The following is a 9,800-nucleotide window of genomic DNA, read 5'->3' on the forward strand; positions in this document are numbered from 1 at the left end:
CCCCCCTCCCCGCCGCTGACCCGCGCCCCCCTCTCTGCCCAGAGCGGCGTCATGGTGCCCCTGGAGATCGTCCTCCTGAAGAAGGTGGGCTCCGGCTTCCGAGGGGTCATCAAGCTGCTGGACTGGTACGAGCGGCCCGACGGCTACCTGATCATCATGGAGCGGCCCGAGCTGGTGAAGGATCTCTTTGACTTTATCACGGAGAAGGGCGCCCTGGACGAGGAGACGGCCCGCGGGTTCTTCCGGCAGGTGCTGGAGGCGGTGCGCCACTGCTACGGCTGCGGCGTGGTGCACCGGGACATCAAGGACGAAAACCTGCTGGTTGACCTCAGGACAGGCGAGCTGAAGCTGATCGACTTCGGCTCGGGGGCCCTCCTCAAGGACACGGTCTATACCGATTTCGACGGTATGTGCCCTCCCTGTGCCCAGGGCAGCTCGGCTGTGCTGGCTTTGGCCAGAGCCCCATGTCCCTCCCGGGGTGATGCCCTCCCTAGAGCAGCCGCTCGCCCCGTTTCTGGTGCCTGGCAGTAGCGAGTGGTGCCTCTGACGCAGGGGTTCATGTCAGGTCTGTCAGTAATGGAAACCTTTGGACCCGAAGCAGCTTAGGGTGTTCAGTTGCGTAGGAAAGAAGCGATTCCAGGCAGTGACGCAGCAGTTTATGTTTCCCTGTCTTGGAAAAAGAGGTTTTTTTCCTAGAGGGCGATCTGTTTACATGGAGGCTTCGCCAGTGTCGGATGTTTCCATGTGTGGATATGCAGTTTTTATATGCGATGCTTTTTTTAACTTGGAGCCGTAGCTCCCCCCCTCCCTTTCTGCCAATGTCCTGGAAATCCCGCATTGCAGATTTTAAAGCGATGGGGATAAATACACTCCCTCAAAATGACTCGATACAGCTTCAGGGCCAGACTCGATGCTTTGGAAATGGGAAAGTTGAAAATAAGCCTCTGTGTGTGACAGGAGGGAGTATTTTCCCCAGCCCTTTAATTGTGACTGATGTAATGGGGGACCTTTTTTATTTATATTTTTTTTTTATTCCCCCCTCCCTCCTCCCCCAGCTGCCGCACTCACATCTGTTTGTTGTGAAACCCGAAGCCCCGCCGCACGTGACCCTCAGCATCATGAATTCCCGTTTTTGTTTGGTATCCAAGGAGCCCGAGAGCACCCGGGTAGGGGGGGTGGATTGGGAAAAGCTGCCGCAGAGAAGCCCGCGGGGACTGCCCCTTAAAAACGTAAAAATCGTAAGCGGCCCTGTTTTGTTTACTGCCTGGTGGAATCGGATAAAGCAGATTAGCCCCGTGTAATACGGGTAGACCTGAGTTTCACCTTCTTGCCGCCCTCTCTTCTCCTCCCCGCCAGCCCCCTTTGTCCTTTTGTGTCTATTTTTGGTGTGATGCTGCAGACGCCACGTGGTCAGTGAAAGGGAGCTCGCCTCAGTAAACAGTCAGCTGATGGGGCTGTGTTATTCCTTGCAACAAAATAGCACAACCGGATGGGCCAAGTCTGTTGATGGTGTAACTCCGCAGATGACCTGAAATTACACCACTAATGGCCTTGGCCCATAAGAAATTAAAAGCTTTTTTTTTTTTCTTTACTTCGAAGTGACAAGCCTATGAATTTAATTTAGCCCTACTAGAAGGGGCTAAACAGTGGGGGAAAACACTCTAAACCTTGACTTTAATAATTTATGGGCGTTTTTTTCTTGCTTTTAGGAACAAGAGTATACAGCCCTCCAGAGTGGATCCGGTACCACAGATACCATGGGAGGTCAGCAACAGTATGGTCTTTGGGAGTTCTGCTGTACGATATGGTTTGTGGAGACATCCCTTTTGAGCAAGATGAAGAAATTTTGAGGGGACGATTATACTTCAGGAGAAGAATTTCACCTGGTGAGTTGCATAGGGGTCAAGTGGGGGCTTTTTTTCTGGCTTTTTTTAAATTATTTTTAAATAGTTCCATGCAGTTCAGCTTGTACAGGTGATTTTTTTTTTTCACTCAGGATTGTCACTTTACTTTCCTAGTCTAAAATTGCTTTTTTTTTTTTTTCTGTTTGTTACAGAATGTCAACAGCTGATCAAATGGTGCCTTTCACTGAGGCCTTCAGACAGACCAACACTTGAGCAAATTTTTGACCACCAATGGATGCACAAATCTGAAGTAGTGAAGTCTGAGGACTGTGACATAAGGCTACGGACCCTTGATACTGATGTATCTAGCACAAGTTCAAGTAATGAGAGTCTGTGAATTACTAAGGACCTCGCACTGGGAGGGGAGCTACAAGCAGAAAGACCACAGTGCTGCTGCCAATACGTAGGAGGGGCTAGAAAAATGCATTCATTATTCTGTAGTTGAATCTTTGTCTGAGGGACTTGATTTTATTTTCCCCCTTTGCTGGTTTCTGCTTTGGAATGAGAGATTTCCTTTGGAAACGCTGATGTTTGGGAGTTGCAGGCCAGTACTTAGTCAAAGACTGACCTTATTAAGAAAGCAGTGACCTCTTGAATACATGGTAAACTTTTTTGCTCTCATAGAGCCTGGACTAGATTTTATTTGCTTTTGAGTGCCTTTTTGAAAGCTGCTTCAGTGGGACTTTCTTTTTTGAGCTGTGTATGTCCAAAGAAGATCCAGTTCATTATAGGAATTTGCTCCCTTTAGACTCAGTGCTGGAGGAAGCAGCTCCTATGATGCATTGGAGAACATGTTCGGTGATTGAATGAAGTAGTCCCATCCACTGGTGATGGAATACTTGAACACAGACATTTCACTCCTGCCCCCTGGCCCTTTCCAAATCCAGCCCACCTCTGCTGCTCAAAATATTTCCTATAGCCTGCACAGAAATAAGAACAGGTATATCGGCTTTTTTTATCAGAAACATTTATTCGTGTTTCCTTTTATCATCTCTACCATTGGGCATGAGAAGCCCCTTTCTCAACTCCCCCCGGCCTTTTGTCACCCTGCGAGTCTTAAAGTATGTATGGGCATGTTGAATGCACAATCAATGCAATATTCAAGGACTTTACTTTTTTTTCCATACCTGTATAATGTGTTTATGTAAACTTGGTTTTTCTCATGTACTATACAGTTATTTATTGTTTGAAGTTTAGAAGACCTCCCACAGGTTTCAGCTGTGGCTATTTATTTTGTTAATTTATTTGGTTAGAGTTATTCAACACTGTGCTTTCCCCTCCTCCCCATGGGAATTCTGGTGGTTTGCCCATGGCACTTTTTTTTCTGCATTCCTGTCAACTTTTGTTTAAAAAAAAGACAAAAAAATTTTTCTGACCTTACCAATTTTTGTTGAAGATGGAAAATCGTTGTACAAAGTCTAATTTAAGGGAAATAGAATGACTTTTTAAAGTTAGTCAGTATGCCTTTTGTCTGGTATTATTGTACCAGAAATGTAAAGTAATGCTGTTTGGAAGGGTTTTAAATTATTGACATTGTACAGTCTCCGTGCATTGGCTCTGGAAGGTAGAGTGGCAGAGTCATAAACCTTAATTTATTTTAATAGCTGTGTTTCTGTGATCTGGTTGCATTTATGCAGCTTGGATTTGGATTTTTTTCTTCTGTTTAACAGTGTGAAATGTATGGAGATCATATTTTTTATACAGGTATTTCAATTAAACTTTTTTTGTATATAACAGTTTGGTGTTTGTGTGTTCACTTTCATCTTCGCTCATTACTTTTGATGCTAGTTGGGGAACACATATGCTGTTACCTTCTCTAGCTTGTAAAGGCCTACAGCAGCTGACCCAGAGTTAATATGTCTATGCCATGAAGCAGTGACCATTTCAGAAAAATTAAGCAATCCCTCATCTTGAGTGTATCACTTTCTTGATCATTGTATTTGATGTTGAACTGGAGGTGTACAATACAACAGAGCTAATGGCTTACATAGAAGGGAACTGGGCAGTAATTGTGGGGCTTTTAAATGTCAACACTGAAATACCACTGAATAACTGAAATACCACTGTACTCATTGTCCTTTAATATAACAAGGAAGGATTTTTGTGGTTACTGTTTTCACAGTTGATATGTTTACTTTCCATTACATTCAGTTTCCTTCCTCCTGCTTACCCCTTCCTATTGGGGGTGGATGGGGATTTCCTGTGCCCTTACAGGAAAAGGACAGCATTCTTGGAGAGTGCTGTGACTGTTTTCCTTCAGTTCCCTTAGATTATCAAAAAACAGCTGGTGTGTCACTTCATAAAATACTAGGGAAAATGTGCCATCCTCATTCACAGCAAAGGGCAAGAGAAACGTCCTCAGCATGTTAGGAGTCAAGTCCTGCAATTAGTGAGTTCATCCTAGCTTCTCTGCAGCTACTGACTGACCTGATGTGGTCTTTTTGTGGGGGTGGTAGTGATTACTGAGTTGTAACTACCACAGAGGCATATTTAAGGATGTGTTCAGTCATTAAAGGTGCTTTGTAGTAGTTACAGTAGAGTGCAAGGCTTAGAATCTGTTGGGTTTATGTTATTTCCTTTTCTGGGGATCTGTTTGCCAGCTCATCTACTATTATTTTGGTTCCCTTTGGGGAATACCTCACTTGCTGACATCACATCAAGCTCCTGATGCTAATCAGTTGAGACTCAAAATGCTACTGAATAGCAGGAGATGAAGCAGAAGGGGAAAGACCATTTTTGTGTGTGCAGTTTTCTGATGACACAAGTGGAAGGTGTGTAGATTTTTCTTGGCCATAAAGAGAAAGTTCATATGATTTGTCAGGCAGAAAAAAAAAAAAAACACAGTTGTGTCTATCAATTTGTCCGTTTTCTACATTTTTCTGGGTTTGTTCCTTTTTTGGTTTAGACTCATTTCTCTTAATCAAAATCTGTATGTGTGCTAAGCCTAGTCCCTGGGAAAGTCACATATACATAAAAATGCCTATTGTTGGAAGTCTCTTCACAGACATAAAATATTTTGCGGTTAAGATTGCTTGGGAAAATGACACAATCACGTCTTAAGAGAAGAATGCTTAAAAGTGAAGGCTGGGGGTTTTAATTGATTCTCTCTTTTGCTTAAGAGGAAAGACTCAGATAAGCTACAGGAGAGATGATCTTAAAGCCTAGTGCAGTTCTTTAGGAAAGCACGTTTCTAACCACAAGTGGTCCCTGGAGAAATTCCAGTAGCTGATGATAATTAACATCTTCCACTCCAGTGGCTTCGCATGCTAGCAGCTGTTGAGAGGGGTGGTAGGGAGGCCGTACGGGTGAGCTTCAAAGGGCTACCAGAAAAGCGATTCTAAAAATACATTTGTAAAGCTATTGTTGATTGCTGAACTAGGGACTTTCAACGTTTCCACAGGAACGTATGTTACTTTCCTTAGCTTCATAGAGAATTGCTGTTGAAGCGGTCTGTTTTGAAACATAAAAACTAGGTTTTCACCTTTTGCTACTGAGGCAAAATGCATTAAAAGGATAAAGGTCAAAAGGACATGGGCACGAGTGCTGACTCCCCTCTGGGATTAGCGCAACATAAAAGGTGCACTTTCAGTACTGCACAGGCAGCTTTAGTTGTGAAACTCCCCTGCACGCTAATAGAAGCCACATGGCTGAAACACCATATACCGAAAGTAATGATTTGTAAAAATAACTTTTCATTACAGTTGAAAGCTGGAAAATGATGTGTTAATATAGTTCCATTAGCTGAGTGTTACTGCCAAAATGAGCAAGTTGGTGACAGCTCTTGGTTTCTCCTGTGCTTCTATCTGGTATTTTAATATCATTAAATGTTACTTCTCTGGGATCTTCTTCGTCCTCTCCACACTAGGTTGGTTTTCAACAGCACAGAGCTTGAAAAGTAGAATTTAGATCATACTACTGTTGTAACCTTGGCAAATTGATTTAGCAGGGACCATACCTATGCATGTATGTATGCTACTGGCTTCATAACAGGAATTTCAAATATATTATAATGCTGAAATATCTTTAACAATGCAGTCTTTTATGTAACTCATATTCCTAATAAAACTCATTCTCCTGCGTGCATAAGCATACACTCGCCGCTTTTCTTCTTTTTTCCCTTGTAGTTAACTAAGCTTATATTTACTGAAGCAGCCAAACAAGAGCCCTTTGAACAAAACTATCAAAAGGATGTTAGATTGACGAGGGTGTGTTCTCGTGAAACACTTATGGTTCTCTTTCAGTGGTTTACTGACCTCTATTGGTGAAATTAAAGTATATGTTCTGAAAATAATGATGCATAAATGGGGAAGAGAGATTTTAAAACACTGCTGACATATTTTCAGATATGGAAGAGTGTGGCTAGTACTTAAATATCCCACTATGTTTAAAAGGCTACGATTGCAAAAAGAAGAAAAAAGAAAAATATAAGATGCTACAAATATGAAAATAGCTTTTCCATAAAAATGCGAGAGGTAAGTATGAAGTCAAAAGGTTTGTCAACTCCACATCTGAAGTTACCTGCCTAGTGAGCCCCAGACACTTACCTGACTCTTGGCATGAGCATTTATGAGCATATTAGCCCTCATTTCAGTCATGAGGAGAAGCACTTGTCTCTGCCATACAGATAGGCAATAATTCTCAGTGGTGTAACTAGATAACATAAACAGATCATTGTGACCCTATTAGCTGCTTATTTTTGGATTGTTTCTATTAACATCAGTGATGCTACTGTTGATAGCAAAAGTCAAGATGGTAGCATTTTAATTCTATTCCAATACACATTTTTTCTAGTATTGTACTCAAGTTTGCTATTCTGGCACATTTGCAATTGCTTAGTTTTATGTTTACCTGTGGTTTAAAAATCTAATATGTTTTTGCCTAAGGGGTTCCTTCAGGTAGCTGATATACCAGAGACATACTAAGCTTTGGTTATATTGCAGTACTGCTGAACGAAGTGTTAATGAGGCCACAAACCCATGCAACTAAAAATAAATTTAAATATGTATTTAGCCAGGATTCCGCATTAATTTCAGAGATCGTTTTTCTCAAAACTGGCAGATTCATGTGGATCAATAAAAAAAAGTGCATAAAGACACACCAGTCTTCATTTCTGCTGAAGAGAAGTTACACTAAAGAACCCCAGAACTAGAGTCTAACTCAAGGCAAAATGGGAAGCAGTAACATAAATCTATTAAACTCTTACAGAGAGTTTCTTAGCTCACAATCCCACTACTTCTGTTCCAATAAACTTAAAAGTTATCCAATCTTTTGTGTCCTTTGCTGCTCGTAATCTTACTATTACTTGTAGTGGCCTAGCACGTTCAAGTTTTAAGAAACATCACATGGTTTCCAAATATCTGTTAAAATCTGCTTATTTATATATCAGATGCTACGATTTCCTTTTCCTTAAAATTACTTTCCTATGGAAGCATTATGCTTACATAATAATATAGATTCAATATAGGTCTGAGATTAGCTGTGTTTAAGCTCTAATTAATATGGTCTTAGTAAGAATGTTATCTGTTATAGCTAATACTCTGCTAATTGACTACACAAACCATTATGTAAAAAGCTGCTTATACTAGCCCAGTAAGAGAATTAGTGAGACATGTACTTTAACTTGCACTCTTTCTCAGGTAAATCTGTGTTAAACCTTGAAATTACAATTAAGTCATAGGCAACAGAGCATCTTGTGGATCAATATGTTTCTTTGTTTTTTATTAATGGCTCAGCAGTCACTTGAACTCTCCAGTCAGGAATAAAGAAAGGTTATGGAAAATTATACGGAAAACCAGAAGGCATTTTGCTCCATTTAGTGGAGAATTCTGAAAAAAAATGTTTTAATACTTTGTGAATTATTGTCTGTGTAATAGCAAGTTGGAATTTTTTTTTTGTATATATGTTCTACTGAAAAAATGCTGTGTTGTTTCAATAAAGTTTTGCTTGCAACACCTGTTTTAGTAATTAAGTATGGTCTGATTTCAGGGTTGAAGTTTGTCTCCTCACTTTTCTGCTTCTCTTGTTTTAGGACAGGAAAACATAAGCATCAAATACCAGTCTATCCAGTCAAAATATATGTTAACAAGCATATGCTTTAAAGTGTTGGAGTGGGGACCTCCCAGATGGTTTTATTTTTGCCAGAAGTTTTCAAACTGAATAGCATCATGAAAGCAAACAGGGTCTTTCAAGATCATCCTATGGGAAGATGTCCATTAATCAGGGGGAAATGTCCCATGTTCAGATTCCATGTGAGGTTTTTCTGCTTTTTAAATGCCTATGTAATAGCAAAAGCCTTACAATATACAGATTTATATCAGCATAGAAAAGCATAACAAATCTCAGTTTTCCAGAGGTAAATTGTCTGTTGTCCAAGATGAAGTAAACAGATAACAAACTTAATCCAGAGGAAGGCAGATTAAGTTGTGGTAAGGAAGAGCTTTATATTTGTAAGCATAGCTGAACACCAGAGTAAACTGACTGGAGTATATCGAATCATCATTTTTATAAAAAGCATTTTTCATAAGTCATTAGAAGCAACAGCTGATTCTAAAACACTTCGGGTTTCATCAGCCTGATGAGATTTCAGTCCACAACATTCATTCTGCTTCTGGAACCAATATAAAATTTACTGACAGTGCCCCTTTTGCTACTGGCAAAACACTTTTTAATGCAGATTTGACCTAATCAATAGGAGTAGTGACAGACTTACTCATGATGGTGAGGCTGTGGGGCTACTGACCTTTTCTCAAAACCAGCACTGGCTAAACCAGTCCTCCCTCACACCATCCCTTTCTTTGTCTGGTGCACTGATAGTCAAATCAAAAATGTGATCTCTCTGATAATGACTTAGCATAAGTGAGGGAATATGCACAACCTCTTGGGACTGGGGTGTGGGGGAAGGAAGACGTTACTGCTAAAGAAAGCATATGTGTGAAAACAAACTTAATTTTCTCTAGTCTGTACCATCAAACAGACCCCCTAGTTCCTATTTTATGTCTTCTGCAACAAAGAATTTCCAAGTAATGTTGAAAAATCCTGTTATTTTTAACCTTGCATGCAAATAATTTTAGGTGGCTTTTTTTCTAATCAGATGCTGAGCACTGGCTTGAAAGGTACACAGTACCTCAGCTCCTGAGAAAGTGGAAGAATCTTACAAAGATCAGAACTTAATTCATGAATATTTTTACACATCTCAACAGTATGCCCTACTTTTTAACTGGCTTCACAGGTACATTTGCAAATGAGAAAATACATGAAACATTTCAGAATAGCTAATAAATAATGACACTTTACAGCTATGCATGAAGAAAAAAAATGTTGCAGTGAGAAAAAGTAATGCAAATGAGTTGAGAGATCATAATTGCATTTATTGTTTTATCTCAGGATCTACGATTTCCCTATTTCTATGTCGTTTTGAGTCTCTTCAGCAGGCATGAGCTCCCTTGTCGTCTCTAGGATATTTCTACCAAGACTCATAATTTAATATATAGTATTCCAGTATACTTAAAGGAAAGCTTCAGCAACTGAGCAATTACAGAATTGATGCAAACCATGAATTTTGAGTGCATTTTAAAGATACGCCATTCCTAGTCTAGTGTTTGTTGTGGTGATCCACTCAAGTAGCTCTGAGTATCATAAATTCCCCCACAGTTCCTAGACAAAGCACTCTTGGTGGCATAGGACACATTTCTGCAGTTCTTGAGCAAAAATTCCAGTCATTTCAAGGAGAATGTTGCCTGTGTAATGACTACAGGCATATCTCTTAACTTGTGACAAAAGAAGGGCTGTCCTAGAGAGAAAATGAAGAAGAAATCCTGAAGTTGTAAAGTAAACCCTCCACCACAATGCTGAAAAGTGGTAGAGAGAGGAGAAAGGGAGCCCTTCTCTCTTTCAGAA

The 9,800-nt window shown here is 40.4% G+C and overlaps 1 protein-coding gene across 1 annotated transcript; it reads left to right on the plus strand.

The window, feature by feature from the left end:
* The first annotated feature begins 8 nt into the window (after positions 1-8).
* On the plus strand, positions 9-3,640 carry PIM3 (Pim-3 proto-oncogene, serine/threonine kinase). The gene is made up of 3 exons (XM_026868481.1): positions 9-406; positions 1,710-1,886; positions 2,057-3,640. Exons 1-3 carry the CDS (start codon positions 52-54, stop codon positions 2,239-2,241), a joined length of 717 nt encoding a protein of 238 aa, XP_026724282.1. The 5' UTR covers positions 9-51; the 3' UTR covers positions 2,242-3,640.
* The last annotated feature ends 6,160 nt before the right edge of the window (positions 3,641-9,800 follow it).

Source organism: Athene cunicularia (assembly GCF_003259725.1).
Source record: "Athene cunicularia isolate RWA chromosome 1 unlocalized genomic scaffold, athCun1 chr1_part2, whole genome shotgun sequence".
NCBI lineage: Eukaryota > Metazoa > Chordata > Aves > Strigiformes > Strigidae > Athene > Athene cunicularia.

Bases quoted from the DNA above. Each gene is read 5' to 3' on its own strand.
- PIM3 (XM_026868481.1), top strand. From the start codon at position 52: ATGGTGCCCCTGGAGATCGTCCTCCTGAAGAAGGTGGGCTCCGGCTTC. The intron at 407-1,709 runs GTATGTGCCCTC...TCTTGCTTTTAG, and splicing joins GGTCTATACCGATTTCGACG to GAACAAGAGTATACAGCCCT. The intron at 1,887-2,056 runs GTGAGTTGCATA...TGTTTGTTACAG, and splicing joins CAGGAGAAGAATTTCACCTG to AATGTCAACAGCTGATCAAA.